This window comes from Populus euphratica, unplaced genomic scaffold (genome assembly GCF_000495115.2).
Source record: "Populus euphratica unplaced genomic scaffold, PopEup_1.0 scaffold22.1, whole genome shotgun sequence".
Taxonomy (NCBI): Eukaryota; Viridiplantae; Streptophyta; class Magnoliopsida; order Malpighiales; family Salicaceae; genus Populus; species Populus euphratica.
Window position 1 is genome coordinate 534,406 of NW_011499863.1, and position 26,756 is coordinate 561,161.

At 33.4% G+C, this 26,756-nt stretch overlaps 4 protein-coding genes across 4 annotated transcripts; 2 read left to right on the forward strand and 2 right to left on the reverse strand.

The window, feature by feature from the left end:
• Positions 1-855: 855 nt before the first annotated feature.
• LOC105125324 (snurportin-1 protein) lies at positions 856-5,244 on the reverse strand. Its single transcript, XM_011025723.1, has 7 exons — positions 4,542-5,244; positions 4,255-4,441; positions 3,905-4,155; positions 2,448-2,562; positions 2,234-2,326; positions 1,978-2,121; positions 856-1,365 (listed from the first exon to the last, which is right to left on the reverse strand). The coding sequence occupies exons 1-7, from the start codon at positions 4,895-4,897 to the stop codon at positions 1,249-1,251; spliced, it is 1,263 nt and encodes a 420-aa protein (XP_011024025.1). The 5' UTR covers positions 4,898-5,244; the 3' UTR covers positions 856-1,248.
• A 4,354-nt stretch (positions 5,245-9,598) lies between these two features.
• Positions 9,599-12,261, forward strand: EMB3141 (Pentatricopeptide repeat (PPR-like) superfamily protein). The gene has a single exon (XM_011025722.1). It carries the CDS (start codon positions 9,904-9,906, stop codon positions 12,016-12,018), a length of 2,115 nt encoding a protein of 704 aa, XP_011024024.1. The 5' UTR covers positions 9,599-9,903; the 3' UTR covers positions 12,019-12,261.
• A 694-nt stretch (positions 12,262-12,955) lies between these two features.
• LOC105125322 (DNA-binding protein REB1-like) lies at positions 12,956-15,991 on the forward strand. The gene is made up of 2 exons (XM_011025721.1): positions 12,956-13,080; positions 13,398-15,991. Exon 2 carries the CDS (start codon positions 13,469-13,471, stop codon positions 15,686-15,688), a length of 2,220 nt encoding a protein of 739 aa, XP_011024023.1. The 5' UTR covers positions 12,956-13,080; positions 13,398-13,468; the 3' UTR covers positions 15,689-15,991.
• Positions 15,992-18,523: 2,532 nt separating this feature from the next.
• LOC105125320 (cytochrome P450 71D11-like) lies at positions 18,524-20,521 on the reverse strand. The gene is made up of 2 exons (XM_011025720.1): positions 19,394-20,521; positions 18,524-19,297 (listed from the first exon to the last, which is right to left on the reverse strand). The coding sequence occupies exons 1-2, from the start codon at positions 20,219-20,221 to the stop codon at positions 18,668-18,670; spliced, it is 1,458 nt and encodes a 485-aa protein (XP_011024022.1). The 5' UTR covers positions 20,222-20,521; the 3' UTR covers positions 18,524-18,667.
• Positions 20,522-26,756: the final 6,235 nt, after the last annotated feature.

Below are 26,756 nucleotides of genomic sequence, written 5' to 3' on the forward strand. Positions count from 1 at the left end.
ATTTATATATATTAATAATAGTTTATATTTAATTTTTATTGAATAAAATAGAAACAATAAAATTTAAACTCATAAATATTTATTGAATAAGGCTGTAAATACCTTACAAGTTACTAACATTAAGAAGCCACCGCCAAGAAAAAGATATAAAAGAAAAAAAAAACTTTGGAATCCTTTCATTCGAAGGGGTTGAACAGCAAACTAGCTAATAGAAGATTATACTTCTGAACAAAACTCTTGTAGCTGCAGTTGGTGGGAACGATGCCTGTCTCTGTTAACACTTGTTGCCGTTTGGCAGCATTTAAACGAATTCACAAATCTGATATGGGCAGGCTTGAAAGTAGTAACAACACATTCAGACTTTTGAAAGCAATGAGAAGCCACACATCTCGCACAGAACTAGCTCGGCTCTTATGGTGTAGTTTAGCATCATGGAAAAGTTCTGTGGCTAGTGGATCTTAATACTTTATTGATATCTCAACTCTAACAGTCATTTCTTGTTTAAACATCAATTTCAAGGGCTTTTTGGATTATTTTCAATTTTTTAAATATTATGGACAACGTGATGTCTACGTGGCCAAAGATTGAGCTGTCATTTCGCTCGATTTCTAGTTGGAAAATCAGGTTTTAGGTTCTTGCATTCAAAAATACTTTTTTGAAGTATGTAATTATGATTGTTTTTCAAAATAATTTTTACTTGTAAATTTATTAAAATAATATTTTTTTTATTTTTTAAAAATTATTTTTAATATCAGAATATTAAACCATTTCAAAATATTAAAAAATATTAATTTTTAGAAAAACAGGTTATAATCCATAACACAAAGATAGCTCAAGGCTAAAATTTGAGGCCCATTGAAACAGCATGTAAGAATTTCAAATCTCAAATAGATAGAGTATCTTAACATTACAGAGGCCATGGCTGCCGGTTTCAAAATTACATGGGAAAAGAAACATGATTTAACAAGATAAAACCACATTTGTACACTATATTGTGAGAAGTTGTCAAACCTCGTACTCCTTAGCAGTTGCGCAGTTGCCCCTATATTGCCAAACTAGATGCAAGAAAAAACCCCGAGTCGATAGATGAGGACTTGCTTCAATAGGAGTATCTCTACAGGCAGCTGAATGGATCGGAGAAGGTCCTGACATGGAACTGATGGAGCCCTTCTCATGAATTATGCACCGCATTGGATAATTAGGCCCGGGAAGCATGAGTCTTCCCTTTGCTGTCATGAACAATCACAATCAGCTAACCATCTCAATGTCACAAGGTCTGTTTTGTTGATCGTCTGGTGAGGAAATAGATGCGAGTAGATCATCTATTTTTAAAGGGCAGTGCCGGACAGTGTGCTGGAACATGATCTGCAAGTGGATTTTGCTAAGCAATTTGTCAAGCAAGCTTCTTAAATGACCAGTAAAAACAAGCAAGTCAAAATGCTCCAAAACTACAGCACACCCCAGACAAAATGCAATCATAAGGGCACGGATCCTAGTGTTGATAGCAACTAGTTCATGCTAAAAAAGCTGAAGAGTAGGACTGTCTGACCCTCCTAGGAACCCACTTTGGTAGGATTGTGACTTCATGCCAATAGATTAATGAAATTTTTACACCTCCAAAGTCTCACCGATCCAAAATGCATACAAGGAGAAACAACAGTGGAACTGAATCAGAACTCCTGCCAACTCGTATTAGTTATATCAGCTGGTATTAACAGAATATAGGCTCACTGAGGAATGTATTCATGAGAAAGCATGGCCAAAGAGTCAAAACAGCAGATAATCGAACAAAGGCATTGGTTCAGTGATTGATGAATCAATTCTCCTTTTTCTTGAAAAAAACACAAATAAATACACATAAAACAATGACCGAACTTCACATAGACCAAGTCATGATCTCCAGTGTCTGTCAGTCAAAATCATCAATCAATTGAAAAAAAAATTCATTATGTGCAAGGCATAAATTTTTCAACTAACCTTGGAGTAACTATCTGCAAATGCACGTGCTCGATTGGGCTTCTCGAGATAATGTAAGTCAGCCTTCACAAGCTTCCCATCCACAAAACTCAGCCCACCATCACTAATAGCAAAACGCAGAAAATTTCCTGAGCACAGTCCTGACTGAAGGATGGGTGGCAAGAAGATAGAAATCATAAGGAAATTATCACGTTGAAAATAAAAAGAGGAAACAGAGAAGGAAAAATTCAGAAAAAATCCAAGTGACTGCACAAACCTTTTGGATAAAATCTGAATCCAAGCAGCCAAATACCACAGGAGGATCATCTGATGTAACCAGTTTTCCATCATCTTGTAGCTCTAAAACTACCTGCTCATACCAAAAATAGGGTTATCAGCAAAACAAAATATCACATGCCCACAAAAGGAACCAAAGTATAGCAAGGTTGACAGAGGGGCAAAAAGAAAAAAACAGATATGAGATCAAATACCTGTTGCTGGGTTGGAACCTGACCTTTATTGTCAGTGTCAATGACATACTGGCTACAGTTCTGATCCTTCCAGACTAACGCTAGTGGTGTGTTTCCTGTCTGATAATGTGCATGCCTGAGAAAGAATCAAAGTGAACATCATCAGAAAACTTTCGAGAAAGAAAAAAGAGAAGTTGGACAAGTCAAATTTCAAGGATCGTCCACTTGTTGTTTGCTAATACTAATGTCAAAGAAGAAACAATACCAAAGAAATAAATCACTGAACATGAAGATACACAGGTCAGAATATGCAATTACAAAGTAACATTCTTATGTAGCATATCAATTCCATTCAAGGATACATTGCTGGTCTTGCTTACAAAACATCCACAAAGTAAAAAACAAGTAAATGCTGCACAAGCAGGCATCCTAGAGAACTAATATACTGAGTGCTAGACATCCCTGCACACCTTCTCCAAACTTCAAATATGATGTCAGAAATCCTTGCATATCTCTTTGCTAAAAGAGATACCTCACTTACTGCAAAGCAATTTAAATTACAAAGAAATGTGGTTTGTGATAAAAGGGGTTTTAATCATTTAAGTACCCACTTGCATACTCTGTTAAATTCAGACCAACCTCTTTCTTCAAGAAAAGGATCTATGGTACAATGCTCAGAATTGCCCAATGATCATTTATCAATCTCAATTCAACAGTCATCGTAACATTTTCTGAAAGGTGCATAGATCATTTATTTCACTAGTTTGTATTGCACCGATGTTATTGAGACAATATATGAAATCCTACTCTAACTATGCACAACTAGAAAACTATCATAATCTTGACATGATGTATGGTCTTGATTAAATCATCCAGGAGCTTTTTCTTATTTAAGCGCCTGCTCTAAGAGCATTTCCTTCCCTAAAAAAAACAGGGGTCAGACAAGCAGCATTCAGATTTCAAAGAAATTGCTCTAAAATATTCCTTAACAACCTGACAATTGCCTAAGGATAAAATATCAACGTCAATGGATTAAATCATGACAAAACTTCTTAACAGATAAAAAGCATCTTTCATTTCAGTATTTAAAAGAGAATAGACATTTCATCAAAGATTGCATCTAAAACCCTACACTTCATTAAATCAAACCTAGGAAGGATCTTGTTCTCTAGGTGACCAAAAGACCAAACCCAAAAGATTGCACCAACTTTTTCTTCAAGCATGAATCACATCCACTTCATGAAAACAACATAGTTGCTCGTGCTTAAAAGTAATGATTATCACTCAGCTCATTTGAAAGCAGCACCACACATAAGTAACTCTACCAGCATTCAAACCAGTAATCTACACAATGCAGTTGTTTATCCCTACAAAGCTCAAAAACTTCTCTAGAACACGAACAGCACAAAAAGGAACGAAAAAAAAAGAAAAACAGCATTATAATAAACCGATAACTTTCTTAAATCAAAAACACTTACTTGTTATAAAACAACAATCCATCCTTAACATACGGCACAGCTCCTGAATATGCAGAGAACAAACCATTCTGATCACAATTATAAACTGGAACGGTACTGAACCTGTACTTGTGATAGAAGGAAGGAGGGTCACAAGCTCCAGTCTCTCCAAGCTTAGAATTCAACCAAAAAAATCGGAATTCTGCCGCACAATCATATAGTGAATATCCCCTCCAACACACCATATCAATCACATAATATGTCTGATCCAACTGCACAGAGATCATTCAAAAAACAAACAATTTTTTTTAAAAAAATGGTAATTAATTTTTTAATTAATGAAAACAGTTTAATTAAATTGTTAATTTTACCTCGTGAAAAATGCAGTCTAGTATACAATAAGACTGATTAGGACCAGAACCGTCTCTTTTCTTCGCCCCGTTAGGTAAAGCAGAAGGAAAACGATGCAGTATTGATCCATTTCGCTGCCTGCTGACAGTCGTTCCGTTTGTTGACACCACAAAACACCGTTTTCCTGCTGGCCTTGCAAACACATACCTGAAAAGACACAAAATTGACAATTTAACTCAACAAAACCAAAAACAAATAAAAAAGATAATAAGAATTTGAAATTAGTTAAATGAGATTGAAAAAAGACCAGTCGTCGCTTAATCGATCGGGGACATCAATCATCCACTCATGTAGCATCAACTGTTTAGCGAACCATTTGCGAGCTTCGGCTCCTTTAAGCTTCGCTGCGTGACGGACATCGAGGTCTTGTGATGGAGCTCCAGATTCTTCGGATTCGGGTACGAGTTCAAGCTCGATATTCGATTCGGGTTCAGGGGTGGTTTGGTGTTGGAGAGAGAGGACAGTAGAGGCTAGGCATCGAGCTTGATGTTGAGCGTCTCGGCGGCTCTGTGCTTGCCGCTGTAGACTTATTTCTCGACGGCGCTGTTGATCAGAGATCGCAAGTCTCTTGAACGGACGGCGGGTATCTAGCGGTGGTGCCATGGAAAGGATACTAGACTTTCTCTGGAGTTTTGAATTCTGGCCCCTCGACGAATCGCTTGCTTTGTATTTTTGGCTGGTGGTAAACGGCGACGTTTAAATAACTGTAATTTGGCCCAAATAATTCCGAAACAAGGCCTGGCCAGAGGTCCAAGTTATCAGCTGGGTGTGCAATCCATGGCACCTCTAAGCTCGATCAAGGCCGTGGATTAGCGAATCGATTTGAGGAACAGGATTTCAGAACCACGCTTCCAAACGTTTTTCGTTGTAAACACTCTATTTATGATTTGTAATCTTTCGGTGAAACCAAAGCATTTAATGCTGCAATTGTTTTTCCTTTTACGTTCTTCTTGGAATCTGGGTTTCTTGGGTACGCGAGATGGTATAAAACTATCTGACGTGACTTGTAATTTATCGCGAGTAAAATATTGTTATTTAAAAAAAAATGTTATATATACATATATATAATTTTGAATGTATTTTTATAGTTAAAAAGATATAATAAATCAAAAAAATTATGGACACATGTAATTAAATAAACTAAAAATTATATATGCTAATAAATAAATAAAAAAATATTAATAGCATCTAAAAACAAAACTTAAAAAACTAAGAGACAAGTGTAAGTATAGATAAAAATATTTAATATTGAAAATAGAATATTAAATTAATTAAATATAAAAAAATATATAAGGCTATACATATTAAAAATATCATTTAAAAATAAATATTTTTTTATTTTAAAAAATATAATTTATTTATATAAAAGATAAAAACAACACTATAAATTAACTTGAAAACCTCTTTGAAAATTAAACGCATAACAAAAATCAATATTATTTAAAAGACACATTCTGAACAAAATAAAAGAGAGTGGGTTTTATTCTTTTTTTTTTAGTTTTTTAACCGGATAAGTCATTTTATTTCTTTCAATTGCATTATTTAAAGTTATATTTTCATGACAACCATTCAAGTACCTTAGGTCTGACAACTATGCTGGCAACGTGTCACCTGTCGAGGGAGATGATGTGTTGTCTATTTTGTCTAAATTCTGGCCAATATGGTTGTTGGAAAATAAGGATTTATGCTCTATTAATCAAAAAACTATTTTGCAACCTGTTTTTGACCCAAAACACTTTATAAACCATAATAAATTCAGTCATGGCCTCAAAAAATCACAAACACTGAACTCAAACTGAAACAAAAAAATTAAATCGAGCTCATTTTATGACATAAATTGATGTCATCGATAAGTTTCCTTTTTCCACCATAAGAATTCGGTGACCTCCCTCTCTCTTCTCTTTCAACTAGGGATAAAAAAACATAAACTATTGTACCAAAATAGATTTGGAACAATTTCGAGGAACCACAATTGTATAATTTGCGTGACTATTTAAGTCGGAGGATCAAAGTGAATGTTTTCAAAAGTTATGGTATATCACTTATGTTTGTCGTGTTTTTCATTTTGATCCCTCCTCTTCCAATCTCATTCTTTCGTAAGAATTTAAAATCATTTGCTTCTTAAGTAGGATTTGATTGTCTGAAAATAAAATTTGATGATCAAACTTAAAAAAAAAAATACACATGACAAATATACAGTGAAAATCCCACACGTTTTAACATTGAAGTAATGGTTTCTTTTTCTCACTATTATTATTGTGTAAAAAAGGTTGTGGGTGGAGGAGGGTTTGTTTTTTCCCTTTCTTCTATGTTGTTCAGGTTTTTTTCCTAGACACCATTATAATGATTCACGCTTTATTTGTTCCAGCTTTGTTTTCAACCATTACTTTCGGTTGTTTGTGCCATTCTTTTGGTCTTTTCTAGATTTTTTTTTATTTTTTTATTGGTTTTTCTCTATCTCTGGTATAGGTTGGTGTTAACATATATGTTTTATTATTGCTCTTTATTTTTCAACCTATTAGGTAACCCTCTCTCTATTTGAACCTTGTTGTTATGATGTCATGCTAGTTTATTCATTTTGTCTTTTGATTGGGATTGGGATTGGGATTGGCATTGACATTGGTTTTGCTTTCTGCTTTGATTTTTATTATTTTCTTTTCTACTATGTTGTTATATCCTTGATTGCCTTTTTTCTCTATCTCTTTAGGGTATCTGGATGAAATTACTAGATGTTTTGCATGAATTACAAGTCTTGCAAAGTTGTTAGCTCCTTATATTTGCATTGTTTGTTTTGCATATGTTTTCTAACATTCAGGGAAGCTTGCCCAACATTATTAGATGCATTTTCTGCTTCCTACAGTTGTTAGCCTTTTTTTTTTTACAAACATAGTGGCAAAACTCTTTCAATCTTTTATTTTGTACATGTATTCTTCTATTTCCTTTATGTTTGTTCCTCGATCCATCCATTAACATAATATGCCTTTTCTTCTCTAGGTTTTGTCCTTATAGTTTTTCTCATTTTCTTCTCCATCCAAGAATGGTTGAGAGAGGCTTTCTTGTTGTTGGATTCTTTTTCCAAGTCCTGGTTTTCTCGAAAAAGGTGGTTGCTCTTTGTATCTTTAAGTGTTGCTTGCTTAATGTGTTCATTAACAACTTCATGAAGCTAGAACCTTTTAATCTCCATTTTCCAAAGTTGTGTGCCTTGTTTTTGTTTGTTATTTTTAGGATCGAATCATTTTTTTAGGGTTTACATCACACACGACTCAGCTCACCTTTCGAACCCTTCTTGGCTGAGTTGTTCATTTTCAGCTCTATAATTTATTCGCGATTCAGCTCATCTTTCAAACCCTTCTTGGCTAAGTTGTTCATTTTTAGCTCTACAATTTCTTTGCCTTTTCTAACTGATTCTTTTTTTAAAAAAAACAGCCTTTGATTAGTTGCCTTTAATCAAATATTTGTTTGCCTATTCCTTTTAGTCTTAGCACCCCTTTCTGCATTCTCATAGATTTTTGTTGTAAACTTTTGTTTGGGGATTTGGATTTTTGCTTGGTTTAAGATTGCTTATCTTCATGCATTGCCACTTATGCTATTAAATTCATAGTTTCCTCTCCTCTTCCAGCACTCAACTCTTTTGGAATGATTTTTTTTTTTTAATGTATTTGCTTAACCTATCTTCTTCTTTTTCTATGAATTGTGCTCAATGAATTCCCTCGCAAAACCTTACATAAAGGTAACTTATAGTGTAGCGCTGACAATCTATCTAGTAAGGAATCTAAAATATATGGTGTTTTTATTGTATATATTTTACCATGCATCCTCTTAAAAATCACTATGAATTAGGGTAGTGATTTTTTTTAATTCTCAAACTTTTTTTTCCTCCATTAGATCATTTTATAGCTAAATTAATGGCAATTTGCTTCCAATTTGTTAAGAAAATACAAGATTCAGAAAGATGACCAAAGTGAAAAATATGAGGAAACTTGATGGTCATTTCAAAATTAGCACTACAACTTCACTTTGATCCTTTTACTTTCTAATTGATACACAAATAGGTCTTTTTAGTTTTGGTTCAAAAGTTTATTTATTTTATTTTATTTTTAAGCTCTAAGTTTGAGAAAAGAGAAAGAAAATCATTATATTATAGTATAAGCAATAGAAAATATTTAATTGACATTGGCTATGAAAAAAAATCATTATTGATGTCAAGAAGGTTTTATTTGATAAACAAAGTTCTATTGGGGTGTTTTTTACCATTCACATTATATTAGAGAGTAGATTTAAGCCTGAAAAGACTTTTCAATTCAAGTTGATTTTTTATTTTTTAATCTATTTTTAGGTTACCTGGAATTATGAATGAGTTTTTATTTACATCTCTAAAGTGTTGTTTAGATGTTTTTACGTAAAAAATTATTGAAATGAATTTTTAAGTAAAAAAATAACTTCTATTAATTTTTTGATAATTTTTATAATAACGAAAATTTAAGTTATAAACAATGCATCGTCTATGTTTTAAAAAACCTGGATAGATAATGCATCATCCATCTAGTTCAATAAAAAAAAAAAAAGCCTGGACATGAGGGCATGAGGTGCAGGCCCATATAACTAGGTTTTTTTTATAGAGTTTCAAGCGTGTTAACCTGCTCAGTTTTGCAAGACTGACATGTTTTTTTTTTTATTGTTGTTTTTGTTTTTTATTTTTTATTTTATTTTTAAATGTTAGTTTTTTCTTGATTTTTTTTATAAATTTTATTTTTTCAGTATTTGAGCAATTTTAAATTGATCTCCATATTTTATTTATATTTTTAAATGTTTTTAAATAAAAAATAATAAAAAATATTTTTTTTATAAAAAATAATCTCTCTTGATTTTCCAACCACATAGTTGAATGGTGAATGATATTCTCTTTTGTACTTGAATTCTATCTCATGGGAGGAAATTTTTTTATCCATTTTCACCGATGAAAATAGATATTAAGTCGAACCACATCTTAATTTTTTCACGTTCTCGTTTTATGTTAATCAAGAATTTTATGCATCGATGCAAAGCTTTCATAATCTCAACATTTTTGGGAATTGGGATTAAAAGATATGCTGGATTGCATTGACGTTTCTAAAGATATTCAAAGTAAATTGAAAAATCTCAGAATATGTTTTGTGCAAAGTTAGGAGGATGGATGTTGAACCTTCACAGGGATTGCAATCAAAACAAGAAATTTAAAACAACGAGGATCGAAATAGAATAATTCTTAATCTACAGAAGCTAAAATATACTTTATTTGCTGTTTTCGTTAAACGTGGCGGTGAGAGTTGCAAGATGCAACTACCACAACTACTTGAGAGGCGGATATTTCGATGCTAAACCATCAAGCAGCAGAGGTATAGAAACACACGACAAGCTCTCTTTCTTGCATAAAATGAACAAGAAGAGACAAAGCAACAGATCGTTAGCAACACTGCCATTCTATAAGTTTCTCCTCGTAATCTCCGAGCTCGAAACCTTTTTTTCCGTCCTTGCCTTTCAATATTCTCGTTACCTTTCAAAGGTACGGCCTTTTTATTGGCTCTTGTTATTGTTATTAGCGTTCGCTGATTTGGTTTTCGTTTTGCAAAATGGAGGTACCATTATTGCGTTTCCAAAGTTTGACACCCAATCAAATTCAAAATCATAATAATTGTAGCTTCCCTTTTTTGTTTTCGATGTCCAAGTCTTTAAAGCAAAGAATTTTGTTTTCTGGTTATGGTTTTTCTTTCAATAAAACAAAATGGAAGAAGAACCCACTATGGGAAATCAAGTGTTGTTCGTTAGATCGAGGGTTACAACCACGTCCAAAGCCGAAACCGGTGAAAGTTGACATTGATGTTAGTGGAAGGAGTAGTTTTGTTAAAAGACCAAGTGTAGGACTTTGTAGTCAGATAGAGAAGTTAGTTTTGTTTGCTAGGTATAGAGAAGCCCTTGATCTGTTTGAGATTTTTGAGATTGAAGGTGGGTTTGATGTGGGGATTAGTACTTATGATGCATTAGTGAATGCTTGTATAGGGTTAAGATCAGTCCGAGGAGTTAAAAGGGTGTTTAATTATATGATTGATAATGGTTTTGAGTTTGACCAGTATATGAGGAATAGAGTGCTGCTTATGCATGTTAAGTGCGGGATGATGATTGATGCGCGGGGATTGTTTGATGAGATGCCAGAGAGGAATTTGGTTTCTTGGAATACAATTATTTCTGGGCTGGTGGATGTAGGGGATTTTCTGGAGGCGTTTAGGTTGTTTTTAATTATGTGGGAGGAGTTCTCGGATGCTGGGTCGTTCACATTTGCAGTGATGATTCGGGCATCTGCTGGGTTGGAATTGATTTCCATAGGGAGGCAATTACATGCATGCACTTTGAAGATGGGCATAGAGGATGATATATTTGTGTCCTGTGCTCTGATTGATATGTATAGTAAGTGTGGGAGCATTGAAGATGCTCGTTTTGTCTTTGAGGAGATGCCAGAGAAAACAACAGTAGGATGGAATACTATCATTGCTGGTTATGCGCTTCATGGCTACAGTGAGGAAGCATTGGATATGTATTATGAGATGCGTGATTCTGGTGTTAAAATGGACCACTTCACATTTTCCATGATTGTGAGAATATGTGCTAGGTTAGCTTCGGTGGAGCATGCAAAGCAAGCTCATGCTGCTTTAATTCGCCATGGTTTTGGATCAGACATTGTAGCAAATACAGCACTTGTTGACTTCTATAGCAAATGGGGAAGAATCGAAGATGCTCGGCATGTCTTTGACAAGATGACTTCCAAAAATGTAGTTTCTTGGAATGCTTTGATTGGTGGATATGGTAATCATGGTCGGGGTTCTGAGGCTGTGGAGTTGTTCGAGCAGATGCTTCAAGAAAGAATGAATCCCAACCATGTCACTTTTCTTGCTGTTTTATCTGCATGTAGCCATTCAGGTCTATCAGAACGTGGGTGGGAGATTTTTCAGTCTATGGGCAGAGATAACAGGATCAAGCCCCGAGCTATGCATTATGCATGTATGATTGAATTATTGGGTAGAGAAGGGCTTTTAGACGAAGCTTTGGCTTTGATAAGAGGTGCTCCCTTTAAGCCTACGGCTAATATGTGGGCTGCCCTGTTAACAGCTTGTCGAGTCAACGAGAATTTTGAGCTTGGAAAATTTGCAGCTGAGAAACTTTATGGCATGGAACCAGATAAGCTTAATAACTACGTTGTGCTTTTGAATATATACAACAGTGCTGGCAACTTGAAGGAAGCTGCTGATGTTGTCCATACCTTAAAGAGGAAGGGTCTGAGAATGCGTCCTGTGTGCAGCTGGATTGAAGTTAAGAGACGGCCACACGTCTTCCTTTCTGGAGACAATCGCCATCCCCAGAGAAAGGAAATTTATCAAAAAGTGGACAAGCTGATGCTAGAAATTTCCAAGTATGGTTATGTTCCTAATCAGAAAACTTTGCTTCCTGATGTTGATGAACAAGAAGAGCGTGTACGTTTGTACCATAGTGAGAAATTGGCCATTGCTTTTGGTCTCATCAGCACTCCGTACTGGGCACCTCTGCAAATTGTGCAGGGCCACCGGATTTGTGGTGACTGTCACGAAGCAATTAAGTTGATAGCTAGGGTAACTGGAAGGGAGATTGTCATAAGGGATGCCGGCAGGTTCCATCATTTCAGACACGGTCATTGTTCTTGTGAGGACTACTGGTGAACAGTAAAAGCATTCTTTTGTAACCACTGAAAATTTTGTTGTAATTTTCTCTCCGATCATACCTATTTTTTTCCTCCCTAAATATACAATAATCCGAGCACGAGTTGTAATTATATTTTTCATCCTATTATTTGAAAACATATCATTTTATCAATTAAGTCCCAAAAGTATTAAACGCTCCTGTTAAATTGCTTGACCATGCTTGTATCATATAATATGCAATAAAGTGACATTATTTTGGAGTGAATTTGATGTTTTTATTAAAAACATCATGGAGGATTTTAGACAGGGATCCAATTAAAGAATTTATGATTTCCTGGGGTTGAAATTGAGAAAATAGTTAGTTTGGGGATAATGTGGAAATTGGTTGATAATTGAGAGGTTTATTTGAGATTTTCCCCAATGTCAATTAACAAAAGATAGACAAACAAGATTTGGGATTTTATTACAATGTGCATTTTCATCCTGAATTGAACTAAATTGTGATGAATGTAATTTTTTAAAATAATTTTTATTAAAAAATAAATTAAAATAAATAATTTTTTATTTTTTAAAATTTATTTTTAATATTAACCCATCATAATAGAAAAATATTAAAAAACTAATTTAAAGTAAAAAAGAATTTTAATTTTTATTAAAAAAATTTAAATTATAAAAATAAACGGATTTTTATTATTCCTGTTAATAGATTTTTTTTTATAACGTTCGTTAAAATCTATCAAAAACGCATAAGTTAATGGATTAGAAGTAGTATCCCTTCGAATTTTCCATCAAAGTTTTTACTTAGTTGACCTGTTTTACACTGTTAAAGATGTACATCAAACAAAAAATATCAATAAATATGGATGAAAGGATGAAACTGAAAAATATTCGAAACATAAAATTTCCACGGGGACGAAATTGAGATTTAGATAATAGTCAAGGGATAATATTGAGGTCTCAGAGTTTCGGAAATTAAAGAAAAACCAAGCGAGGGTCAAGCCTACTCCATCTTCAAATCGCTTTAGGGTTTAACAGAGATAGAAAGAGGGAGAGGAAGCGGTCGGACTCTAAAACTTTCAGGTACCCGCTTCTTTCTACTTCATCAAATTCTTTTTTTATATATTGGCAATATCTTCTAAGAATCTGGAATTGAAGTTGAATTAGAGGTGTGGTGTTGTTTCTATGCGAATTAGCTAGATGGGTTTTCAAATTTCAAGGAAAGCGAAGCCGGATAATTAGAATTTTTTTTTCAGTTCATGGTGTTATTTGTCAATGGTGGAGGGAATTGGAGCAAGCCCTTTTCTTGAATTGGCTTTTAGAATATTTTAGGTGAAAGGGGCTTCTATCAAATCACTGCCTGCCTGACTTTTCTTTTATGTTTTTTGTGTTGTTTTCAGCTTTGCGTGAGGGGGTGGCTCAGCTATAGCTATTTCGAAAGATTCGAGTGGGATCAGTAGTCGTTGCCCAAATGGTGGGGAGGAAACAGCGTGAGAAAAAGAAAACAAAGGATGAGGATGGTTCCTTGAAAGAGGAAAGCTCTTTGAAAGATAGATTGCTTGCGAGTGGAGGGGAGAGTTTAACTCCAAGTATTGAAATTATGAAGAAGAAGAGGAGGAGGAGTGAGAAGCATGAGGCTGGTGCTGAGGATGTTGGAGTAAGTTCTAGTCTAAGTGAGCGTAATGTAGATGTCAATAATGCTGCAGACAACAATGAGAGGAAGAAGAAAAAGGAGAAGAAGAAGAAGAAGAGCGAGAGGCATGGGGATTGCAGTGAGGTTGTTGCAGTAAGTTCTAGTCTAAGTGAGGGTAATGTTGATGTCAATAACGCAGCAGAGAAAAATGAGAAGAAGAAAAAGAAGAGCAAGAGGCATGAGGCTTGCGTTGAGGATGATGCAGTTGGTTTAAGTGAGGGTAATATAGATGTCAATAATGCACGAGGCGGGAATGAGAAGAAGGAGAGGAAGAGAAAATTGGAGCATGGTAACAATGAGAAAGAATCTCAAGTGGCTAGGAAGAAAAATAAGGTGAGTGAAGTAGGAGAGGTTTTGGAGGAGACCCATGTGCGAATGGAGGATAATATGGGCTTGCAAAAGAATGTCCATGTGGATTTGGTCAGAAACTCCGAGTCAGAAGTGAGAAGAGATAGGAAAAAGAATCGAAAGGAGAAGAGCAGAGAAGATAGATCAAGCACCGTTGCCTCTGTGGTTAACATCCTTGACGATAACAGAAGGGAACAGGTGGTTGGTGTACAGAAAGGCCCTGAGAGTGAAGGTATTGCTAACATGAATAATGGGGAAGGACAGGATCGCAAGAAGGAAAAAAAGAAGAAACGGAAGTATGGTGGTGGTGGTGAGGTAATTGAAAGGGCAGCTGATGGAAAAGATGCTGGAAGAGAGGAGTCGACTGAAATTGTTCAGGACAAGGTAGATTCTTCAAAGAAGGAGAAGAAGAAAAAGAAGAAAAGGCACAATGTTGTTCAAGAGGCTGCTTCAATTCAAATTATGGCCAAGACCATGGGTGACCAAAGCAGTGTAATAGAAAGTGATGGAGGTAATTCAAGTTCGATTAAAAATAAGGCAAGAGATGGAAAACTAAAGGTCAGTGATGAGGGTGGAAGCAAAAGGAAGAAGAAGGCCAAGTCGTTGGGGAATGGTTCAAAAGAAAAAAGTAGCAAAAGAGTAACACAAACGGAGAAAGATGTCGAGACTACTGGTCCATCAGAAAAATCTTCATTGAAAGCGACATCTAAGAGAGTAAGTTTTTGTGAAGATGTGGAGGTTTTCCCTACATCTGATGGTCCTAGTGATGAGAAGGCTGTTGGGGAAGACGGCTTAGTGCGAGGGAAGCGGTTCTCACACGAGGAAGATGAAATGGTTAAAGAAGCTGTTTTAAACTATATCGATGTTCATGGTTTAGGTGCAGAGGGTCTAAACATGGTGCTGAATTGCAAAAAGCACCCCGCAATTGTACAGTGTTGGAAGGAAATAGGGGCGGCCTTACCTTGGAGGCCTCGTCAGAGTGTATATCATCGAGCCCATATACTGTTTGAAAGGGACCAGAATTCTTCTTGGAGCCTAGAAGAGTATGAACTTATCCGGAAGTTCCATGAAAAACACGGATCAGATTGGAAGACACTGGCAGAAGCCCTGGGAAAACATAGGTTTCATGTAAAGGATACGTGGCGGAGAATAAAACTGATCAATATGAAGAAAGGAAAATGGTCCCAGGACGAGTACCAGTCTTTATTCGATTTTGTGAATTTGGATCTGCGCTTGAAAGCTTTTGAAGAAAGGAAAACAAAGCATGGGATGTTACGAGATAATATTAGCTGGACAGCAATTAGCGAGAAGTTAGAAACTAGGACTGATGCTCTCTGCTGCCAAAAATGGTATGACCAGTTAACATCACCTATGGTAGCCGAAGGGAAATGGCTTGATACAGATGACTATCGGCTGCTGATGGAGCTCTACGACTTGGATGCTTGCTGCATGGAAGATGTTGACTGGGACAATCTTCTAGAGCACAGGTCTGGAGATATATGCCGTAAGCGATGGAACCAAATGGTCAAACACCTTGGTGACCATCGTAACGAGTCATTCACTGACCAAGTTGACGTTCTAATTAAGCGGTACTGTCCTAATGTGCTTGAAGCAAGAGAAGCCTACAACAGCAAACCTGCAGTTCCTTGAGCCTCTTGTGTGGTTTATCACTCCATTTGTGATCCCAGTCTAAGTGTTGGTGTCCCTGGATTAGGTTGCTATTGATTAATGTAATGAAATGAAGTCTTATTCCCAAGCGACTGAACTTTGCTTAAATCCCCATTGCTTTTTTCTGCTGCTGTTTTGTAATTTTGATTTGAAGATCAAGAGAGTGTGAAAGGGAATGGATTCCTTTCCCTTGTTTAAACATGATGGTCATATTTGTATTTTGTGATTTTTGCAGACTACTTTTTTTACCAGGCCTTGTAACATGCAGGTTTCTTGTTAGCATCATCTTCAAGCTGGCTGTCGAATGAGATTTTGTGGCTCTCTTGCTATTTGTGGTACAGTTTGGAATTATAGTAGCTAATATATAAAATGTTCTTTTTGTTTAAAAATTTATTGAAATATTTTTTTTTAAATATATTAAAACAATTTTAAAAAATATATATTTTTTATTTTTAAAACTTATATCTTTTACTTTCTAGAAAATATAATAAAAATTATTATATTTGTGTGTTTACAGTATGTTATTTAAATGGTTGTGTTTATATTTTAAAATGTTTTTTATTTAAAAAATATAATATATTTTTTAATTTTTTTAAAATAATTTTTAATACCACAGAATAATCATAAAATATTAAAAAATATCAATTAAAAAAATAAAAATATAATATAATTTTTTTTTAATATAAAAACAAACAGTAACTCGTTTCACGCCCTCGCCATAGACCTCAGTAATTATCAGGATACATCCTAGTGGCCCTCGTACTGTCCTCGTAATTGACTTTTGAGTAATGCCTGTAAGGCATGGAAGTGATCGATGAAAAGCTATATATATCTATGGTCCAATATAATAAGTGATATATCATGCTTTTTTAAAATATTTTTTATTTAAAAATATATTAATTTTTTTATCTTCAATATCAATATATCAAAATCATTAAAAAAATAATTTAAAGTTTTTTTATTTTGAAAATGTATTTAAACACAATTTTAAATACAAAACAAACAGAATCTCGCTTTTTTTAAAAAAAAAAAAAACTCTATGAGCAATGCATAGGCAGAGAGGATATTAACAAAAGTTACGGAATTCGAAACCGCCGCCAGTTTTGTTTGAAAGAAATAAAGCATAGAATAAACTTGACAACATGCTATTTAGAAGAATCAAATTCATAATATGAATTTTTTAATAATATAAATATATAATAATCAAATTCCTACAAGATACGTAGGAATAATATTTTTTGTAAAAACAAAATTGTATTTTAGTATTTTTCACCATACCAAACATAAAAGATTTCGTTGTTCTTCACAATATTCTACATTGTGTCTGAAGTTGATTCGAATAAATGATCTCTACATCAGTCATCATGAGCGTAAATTTTGATATTTCAGTGTAAGTGTATATGGCATTGATACATGGTGTGTATATGGATTATGCTTGCTTAGGATAGACAAGATAAATGTTTACTGTATAATTTCAGAGGGAATTTAAATATTTCCAACACAAAAGGAACAGGAACATGTCTCCACACGCACGGCAGCTAGAGGAAAACAAAAGTAAATCAAGTGTATAAGCCTGAAAGTAGAATCACTGTTCACAGAAAGATTATGATTCTGGTGTTTTTAGTTCCCGGCGTCGACTTTAGATCTCTTGACTTCCTGGGAGCAACTTGATTTCTGCAAGCATTTAACCATTGCAGAGGCAGATTTATTTTCTTCAACCCTTTGTTTGTAATAATGCCAACTTTCAGTTCCAGTACTTCTTATGACATGTGTTTTTATTTATATAATTGCAGGAGAGGATAACCAATGGGTAATGGTGGATGTTTTTCTCCCTGGATCATCTGCAGATGATTGGATTGCAGTTCTCTACAGCAAAACTCAAGTAAACCATCTACTTCTTGCTGTAAACTGCCTAGCTGTTCTCTGTGCTCAATATGTCATTAACTACAGTCTACAGGCACATTTCCCTGGAGTTAAGTTTGTCACTTGTCAGATTTTCTCCATAAATATAGCCGTATGACTAATCTGTGACCATTACTAAACGCATAATCTAGGAAATTAGTAGCTTTGATCCTTTGTATTGATTAGTTGTAGCAGAAACTTATGACTCGGGACTTCTTTAATTTCTATGATGTTGGACAATCCTTTTACCCGTCCAAGTAAGCCAAAACTTCGAGTCCAACATCTACTCAAGATACTACCTTATAGTGATCTTTTTTTCTTTCATCGATTGCTCCTCCCCCTAATCTTCTTGTTGTTTTCATCAAACTTGTTGGTGCTCCTTGTCACCAAGCCCAACTTCCTTTTTATATACCGGATACTAAATTGACTCGTGACTTCGGTCATCAGCTACCTTCGGTGCTCTTTTTTATATATAAAACACTTGTTGTCCAAGAAAAAGTTCAATGAATTCCAGCTGATGATTCAGCTGGCGGATTTCTCCTTTGCAATTTTTTGTAGGCAGGCTATAGACAGTGAGTTTCTGAAATCTGACTCCTGCTGCTGTCATCATCCTGCATTGATTCTTTCAATGTAAAACTTGATTTTACATATAACCTGCATGTTTTCGGACTCCTTAGCTGTCTTCATCCTACATATGAACTCTATCCAACCTTTGAAGTAATCTAAAAGAGGTAACTTCACACTTCACCACAATATATTTTTAGGTTTGAAAATATTTTTTTTTTCATGAACTATATATACTCGTACATGTATAATCTCACAAGATGATGAAAGAAAATTAAAGGGTAGCATTATCTTCTAGAACAAGTAGGATTTATCAATAATTTTTTGTATAAATCTCCTTAAGACTTTCATTCATTGATAATCTAATGAAGCGTTCACTTCGTATTTAAATTTGATCACAGAAATTGGAATTTATTCTAGAACAGATTTTTGTATGAAAATGATTTCTAAGACTTTTTAAATTTATTCATATATGACTGAAGCATAAAACTATCCTCATTTCGCAGGCGACGAAGGATGGTATGGGATGGGAATCAGATAAAGCTCATGTTTTCTCTTTACAGTACTTCCAAGTGCAGTATCCTCTGTCATGTCAAGGTCTTCATTCTTCACTCCATCACATAGTTTCCAGTCAAAATGGTACAATAGCTTCGCAAGCGCCATCTCTACTATAGCCAAACCAAATGACATGCCAGGACATTTCCTCTTTCCAGCACCGAATGGGATGAATTCAAAATTATTTCCCATGTAATCGATCGAAGAATCTAGGAATCTCTCTGGGTTGAACTTCTCAGCCTCATTCCAATAAGTGGGATCCCTTCCAATTGCCCATGCATTGATCATCACATTACATCTTTCAGGAATGTCATGTCCATTAATCTTGCATCCTTCCCTGCATGCTCTTAGAATCAATGGTGCAGGAGGATGGAGTCTGGTAGTTTCTTTGATAATTAGCTGCAAATATTTAAGTTCATGAAGTCTTGCTTCATCATCATTTCCCATCTTGGTAAAAACTACCCTCACTTCTTTCTGTGCCCTTTTCATGTGTCCTGGATTCTTTAGCATTTCTGACAGCGCCCATTCCATAACTGCCGATGACGAGTCGCTCCCAGCCAAAAAGAATTCCTGAGATAGAATTGTTAACCTGCTTTTAAACATATTTTCCTATATACTTCAGACAAGCATACATATCTATATTAGAAAGAGAGAGAGCATACTAACCAGAAGGATTGCTTTGATATTGTCATTTGTGAATTCGAGATTTCCTGAGTGTTGCATATTCACGAGAACATCTAAAAAATCCTCTTCTATTTCATGCTCACTGGTCTTTGTCCTGATTTTGCTGGCTCTGCGTTCATTTATAATGGTTTCAAGCATCTCACCTATCTCTTCATGCTGCCTCACGAATTTTGACCTTGCCCAGCGAAGTGAGTGAAACAATTTAAAAGAAGGAAATATATCTGCAACATCAAAACCTGCTCCCCCTTGTTTCCATTCTTCTATACTTGAAAGCAGCGCTTGGTTTTTGCCTCTCTTACCCAAGATCACTCTTGAAATTAATCCAAACGTTAATGTAAAGAGCATTTTACTAAGGTTGATAGGTGATCCTTCTTTCGAAGAAATTAATGTAACAAAATCCGATACCTTTTCTTCCATGGTTGATCTGAGTGACCTTACACATTGTGGACTAAGCAGCTTGGATGAGCAGATTTTTCGTAATTGCTTCCAATATTCTCCATAAGGTGTAAAAGAGATGGCTTTACCGTTGTAAAACACGATTCTTGGGATGACACCATCAGGTCTGTCAACAAAGATATCTTCATTGGTTTTCATCACCTCTTTCGCTGTTTCCCGAGAGGAAATAACAACAAAACGAACCTCTCCGAGCAGAATTTGCATGACTGGTCCATACTTCTTGGCCAAGTCTGTAAAGCGATGATGGATTAGATGGCCAGATACCTGGTGAATGTTTCCGACAAGAGGTAACTTCCATGGTCCTGGAGGTGGATTTGTAGTCAAGTACTCGTTGGTTTCTGATGTTTTCCTCATTCTCAATACCATGAAGATAAAGAGAAGGAAGGTTAAGAAGATTGCGAAAAGTGGAAAATGTTGCTCCATGAAGATATCAAAGATAGGATTTTGGTGGAGTTTGATTTGTGAAGTTGCATGTCATGCTTTTGGTTTTATACATGCACGCTGTTTTCAGGTTGCAGATTACTAGTCGATAGCAGATACCGATGCTCGTCGTGTATTAGAAAAACTTTAGTAGACAAGTACAAATTACTGGAAACTTTACTGTTACTAAGCTGTTCAGTCCCTCACATCTGTCTGTTCATGTTATTGTTGGTAGTTTTTAATGTCCTTAATTTCTTTTTAATTCATCAGTAAACTATTTTTCTTTGTGTTTTGTCCTTCTTATGTTTGATGTTTTTAATGCATAAGGGTTTATTTTGTTCTGTATGGTACTCTTATGTTTCCGTTGCCACAAGAATTATTTCTATGTTTCATAAAAATTGTTATTATGAAGTAGAATTATAAGGTTTAATTTTAAAACAAAAACTTCATGGGTTTTTTACGATTAAAAAATGCTTAAACAAAAAAAAAAGAATTTTGAATGAAGATATTAGTTTTCACTAAGAATTTAACTCATTAACATTTTTGCAAGTATTTAATTTTATCATCACAAAATAAAAACAAAAATAGTTTTTGAGAACGACCCATAATTACATCATTGTTTAAAAAAAAAAAAAACCTAGTGGAATCTATAATTTTACAGACTTTGTGACCGTCTGTTCTATGCAAAAGTATCTGATGAAATCTTGAAGATGCTTCTATTTTGTCTTAGAGAAGTCTGCTGCACATAAATCACAGAGCAATCAAATTGATAGTGGTCTGAATCCTATCTCTAATCGTTAATTAATTTGCATGACACAGGTTACGTTTATGATCAAATCTCTTATCATTAATTATTACACTCTTAGTTATGCAGTAACCAATCTGCCTTCTGTTCCAGCATTTGTAATTTTGTCTCTCCTCCCTCTTCTTTTTTCGGCTTGGAAAGATCCATCTTGACTGTAAATCCAGTAACCAGTCGCATGCGGAGAGTTCTACAGAGAGTTCCATCTTGACTGTAAATCCAGTAACCAGTCGCATTCTATCTTGACAGTAAATCCATTAACCAGTCACAGACAGAGAGTTCCATCTTGACTGTAAATCCAGCAACCAGTCGCATGCAGAGAGTTCCATCTTGACTGTAAATCCAGCAACCAGTCGCATGCAGAGAGTAACCAGTCGCATGCAGAGAGTTCCATCTTGACTGTAAATCCAGCAACCAGTCGCATGCAGAGAGTTCCATCTTGACTGTAAATCCAGGATGTGTGTGTGTGTGCACGAGAATATAACAAAGATGATATTCAGAAGTTGTTTCCTAACGAGGAGTTGCAAAGGTTGTCGACGCTTTTACTGCAGAAGTTCTAGAGAGAATGGCGAGCTGATGTTGTTTAAGGATCAGGTAATAATGGCAATCGGTTGTGTCCGGTAGAATTCGACGATTTTTTTTTGGTATGTTGTAGGTCAAGGCGTGCTAATACAATTACTTTTATTTTATTTTATTTTTCATTCGGTATTTTACGTTTTACTTTCAATTTCTTTTTTTAATTTGGTATTTTGACATTGGGAATAATGTGGGTTTGGAATTGGTGGGTTGTTTTGTCTGTGTATAAATGAGGGCCTCGAGGTGTCTTCGGAATATTTTGTTATTCCATCATTGTTTAACTTTGTAAAATAAAATTTAATTTTATTGGGTTTTAGCAATTAAATCTTTCGAAACCAAACTTAAAACTTTAATCAATATTGATCTCCTTGAATTTTTTTCTCATAGAGCAAATATTTATGTCCTTTTTTTTTGTTAATAGGTAGTGTATATTTGGCTAGCGGAGACCGTGCATAAGACTTAAAGGATTTTTTGGAAACGAGGTTAAACTTGTATTTTAAAAAAAAATTAAAAAAATTATTTCTTATTTTTATTAAAATTTAATATAATTTATATGTTTTAAATCATTTTAATATACTAATATTAAAAATAATTTTTAAAAAATAAAAATACATTAGCCAGCTAGTGCAGGCAGTGCACAAGACTCAGACAGTTTGGGAGGCCTTGACACTTTGACATAGCGTGTAACTTTTTTTGGTGGCCAAACACAGCCTTGCACGGTGACTGCAGATACGCGCACAGCTACCTTCAATTTATAGGGGCGCTTTTTAAATTGGATTTTTATTTCTTTAATTGATAATTTTTTAGATTTTTTTATAAAATTATTTTTTTATTTTTATTTTTCAATTAAAAAAATATAAATTATACTTAGATTGATCTGGACATTTATTTTTTATAATTTTATATTTTTATATCAAGTTGGTTATGATTTGAACTTTTTTTTATAAAAGTTCTTTTTATTTAGATTCTCATGAAAACTTTATTTTTATATAATTTAATTAATTTACTATTTTTGCATTTTTTTTGTTATCTAATTAACTTATATTATCTTATTTGACTCAATTATATTTATATTTTAAGTTATAGATTTTATTTTTATTTTTTGAAACACACTTGTGTGTCCTAAACATATTTTTTTACCAATAAAGTTTTTTTGTTCCAATCCACATTGTAACACAAGCCCACAAATTTAATCATTACCTAAAAATCAATAACACCATGAATATAAAAAGACATGCAAAATAATTAATTTTGTTTATCACAACTATTCTCTTCAAATATAAAAATAAAAGAAAAATAAAAAATAAAAACACTTAACTTAAAAGGAAAAAAATAAAAATATTTAAAAAAAAGCTCCTACATCAATTTCTCTAAAATCAATTTCTCTAAATTGAAAGTAACAAGTTATGAATTTTAAATTATTCATGGTGCATAACCATATTTTAAATTTTAAATTGAAAGTAACCAGTGATTCAAATCATTCCATTGTTAAAGTGTGAAGGTCGCCACCAGTATTTTGAATAACATCACAGAATAGCTCATCACTGAAAATTATCAGGCTCTTATACCAACTTTTATTCATTTTATTTTTATAAAAATCAAAACCTTCAAATATAAAAATCACTAAACTATAGAAAGACATCAAAATAATTAATTTTTATTCATTTCATTCTTCTTTGCCAAAAGCTATTGCAACTTTTTATAAAACAAGAAAAAATCTATTGATATTGAATAGTTTTTTTAAATGAAATATTCAAACTGAACAAAATAAAAAGAACTACAGAAAATATTTATATTTTCAAAAAAAATCTTGAATGAATGAACGGTGTTCAGGTTGATTTTCGGCGGTTGAAGGCGATTTATCAGGACTGGTCCTGCTGCTGTTATCAATCTGAAGGTATCGGCGTCTTGTCCTTGGAATCTTTTCGCTTTAGGGTTCCCCATGATCCCTTGTTTTAATATAGGTTAAACTATCACAGATCATGCGAAGATATACAAATTTTCTTCTGTTTTAGCAGTTGGAAGCACTGTATCTCAACTGCGACGGTCAAGGTTTTCCTTCGTCGGGACTCTTTTGGCAATGGAGAATACTGAGGCATGTGACTGTGCTTTGTTTTGTAATGAAAACGCAGTCCTTAGTGTTGAGTCGATAATGGCGTTATGAGTAGTGGCTGTTGTATTATTGATCATTATTGAGTGAGAGAAAGGGCAAATAAAAACAAAACGAAACGAAAGGAAAGAATTATTGGATTTTGGGGAAAAAAAATAATTGAATGCTTTTACTAAAGCACCATTTGTTTTTGCCTTTGCAGTTGGAAAGTATTCCGGCAAGATTTTTTTTTTCTTCAATCTAATATTTTTATGAATTTTATGTTTTTAGATTATTTTAATGTGTTCATGTAAAAAATAAATTTAAAATAATAAAAAATATTTTAAAAATAACAACCATTATAATATTAAATGGATATGCATATACATAATATAGTATTTTCATAAATTATTTTAAAAAAAATTGTTAGCGCATATGACGACTCTAACATCATATTTCGAAGTAATTTTTTATGCGTCTTGCCACCTCTTTTAATTATTAATTTAATTATATCAAATTTTATTTATTTATTTTAATTATATCAAATTTTATTTATTTTATTTTTTAATTTTATCCTTTATCATTTGAATTTCACATCAAATTTTCCTCTTATTTTATGATGTTTAGGCTTGACTCTAAATGTTTTGATTTCTAATTTATATTCTTACCTCTTTTATAAAATTTTAATTTCTTTTCAATTTCATCCTTGAATCCATGATTTTGTTTTTAAATTTTTTATATTTGATCCTCATCTCTTTATTTTTATTTTTGTTTTGGATTCTTTTATGGATTTGATTTTTCTTTTCAATTTTACTCTTCAATTCAATATTTGATGATATTTAAGATTTTACCCTCAATATTTTAATTTTTAATTTTGATTCTTAACTTTTTATTTATTTTTAATTTCATTATTGGATCCATGACCCTTTTTTTCACATTTGGTTCTCTTTCTCACATTTGGTTCTCATTCTCTTAATTTTACTTTTATTTTGGATTTTTTTGTTAATTTAATTTTTCTTTTTAATTTTATCCTTCAATTCAATATTTAATGATATTTAAAGTTTGGCCCTCAATGTTTTGATTTCTAATTTTGATTCTTATCCCTCTTATAAAATTTTAATTTTTTTTTAATTTTATCATTAGATTCATAATCTTGGTGTTTTTTATTAAAAAACGGTCCTTATTCTCATGATTTTTGTTTTTATTAGGTTTATTAGGTCACAGGTCGAGTGAGTTGACTCAAGTGAACTCAAGTCAACTAATTTTTTTTGTTTTATAAAAAAATCAAAATAATATCATTTTGAAAGAAAAAAATAGTCCACAAGTTTTGACTAATTTGCCCTGAATTAACCGAAACATAGGTCAACACGTGTTTTTAATTGCGTTACACTAAATGAGTTCTCCTTCTAATTTTTTTTTAGACTTGGCATAGTCTAAGACATGTGTCAACGTGTCAGGTCGAGCCAAGTTTTAAAATAATAGTTTTATAGATGTGGTGCTTCTAATTTAATTACTAGCTAGAATTATGTGTTTAAAAAGTTAACATAGGTTGACGTCGTTATCTTTTCAAACTATATTCTTTGAAGTTATTCATTTGAAAAATAAACTTTATTTTTTTTTATTTTCTTTTCAATTAGGTTATTTATATCTCATGATCTAGGTGAAAGGTTTATCCAAGATTTTTTAGGTCATTTTTTATCCTTTCTAATTTTTTCCTTTAAAATTTAATTTTTTAAGAAATTAAACTTTTTTTTTTTTTTTATTAGATTATCAGATTATCCTGTCCGCATTAATCTATTCGTAGGTTTTGACGACCTAACCTGATTTTAATGTTACCTTGTTTTTAAGATTTTTTTTCATTGATTCTTTTTTTTTTTTGTTCATATTTTGATACTTAGGAATTGGGAATCATTATTTTTCTCAATTTTTGTTCTATGATGTCAAGTAATAGTTTTTTTTAAAAAAAATACATTAGCAGCGCTTAAGCATCATGTTTTTACATTGCAAAAAAATCAACCCATTTCGCGGCAAATCACGAGCCAACTACCTAGTATCGTTCATTCTCATCTTTGATCACGATTGAAAACAACATTTTATAACGGCAACGACAAGGGGGACAAGAAGTTTTATGCTTAGTGGGCAACAGTTTGGTAGCTGTTTCTTCTTCTCTATAAAAAAATAAAAATCAAACTCATGTTTCATCACCATTTTTATGTCGAGGAAGTTTGTGGTCTTATACATAAACAGCAGCACTGCACAGTAGCTTCTTTCTTTACCGAAGAGGTGATTACTTGTTGCAATGTGCTTCCTTTTTTCTTTGCCAGGATTGTTCACCTGAATGAGCTGCAAACTGGGATCCTTATTCTTTGGTTGGTCCCTTGTGATGTCTAGTCGGCATGAGTTTTATTGATTCTCATATGCAGCGCAGCTGGTAGGATCTGCAGTTTCAGACTCTTCTGTTGTGTTTTTATTTTACATAGCATGGTAAAAGCGGGATGGAGCTTTTACCATCTTCATTGCAAATTAAAAGGTCTAATGTGCATCTGTCATAAACCAAGTCTTAGGATCTCCTTGAAGTTAAATTTATTCTCATCAAGTAGAGGACGATCGAGCATATCAAAATGCAATCTGATTTCAGTCAATGGATATGCAAATTTAACATGTTCACTCGTGGACCACTGCTGACCTGGATTTCGTGAGGACTGCATGAAAACAGCTACCAAGTTCCATTTGGCCAATCTCTGTAAATTTATTTTCGTGGTTGCTTCTATATTTAAAGTAATTACAATTAATACTTATTTGATTAATATAAAAATATAAAAAAAATTATGGAACTTATTATATATTATATTTAAAATGCAAGAAAAATAAAAGTAGTTCTTAGCAGCTTTTTTTACATTCTTACTGTTTATTAAGTTTTTTTCAAAAAATCAATGCAATGAATTGATTTTACTCACATTATTTATATGAATATAAATAATTTTTTTAAAAAAATTAGTTTA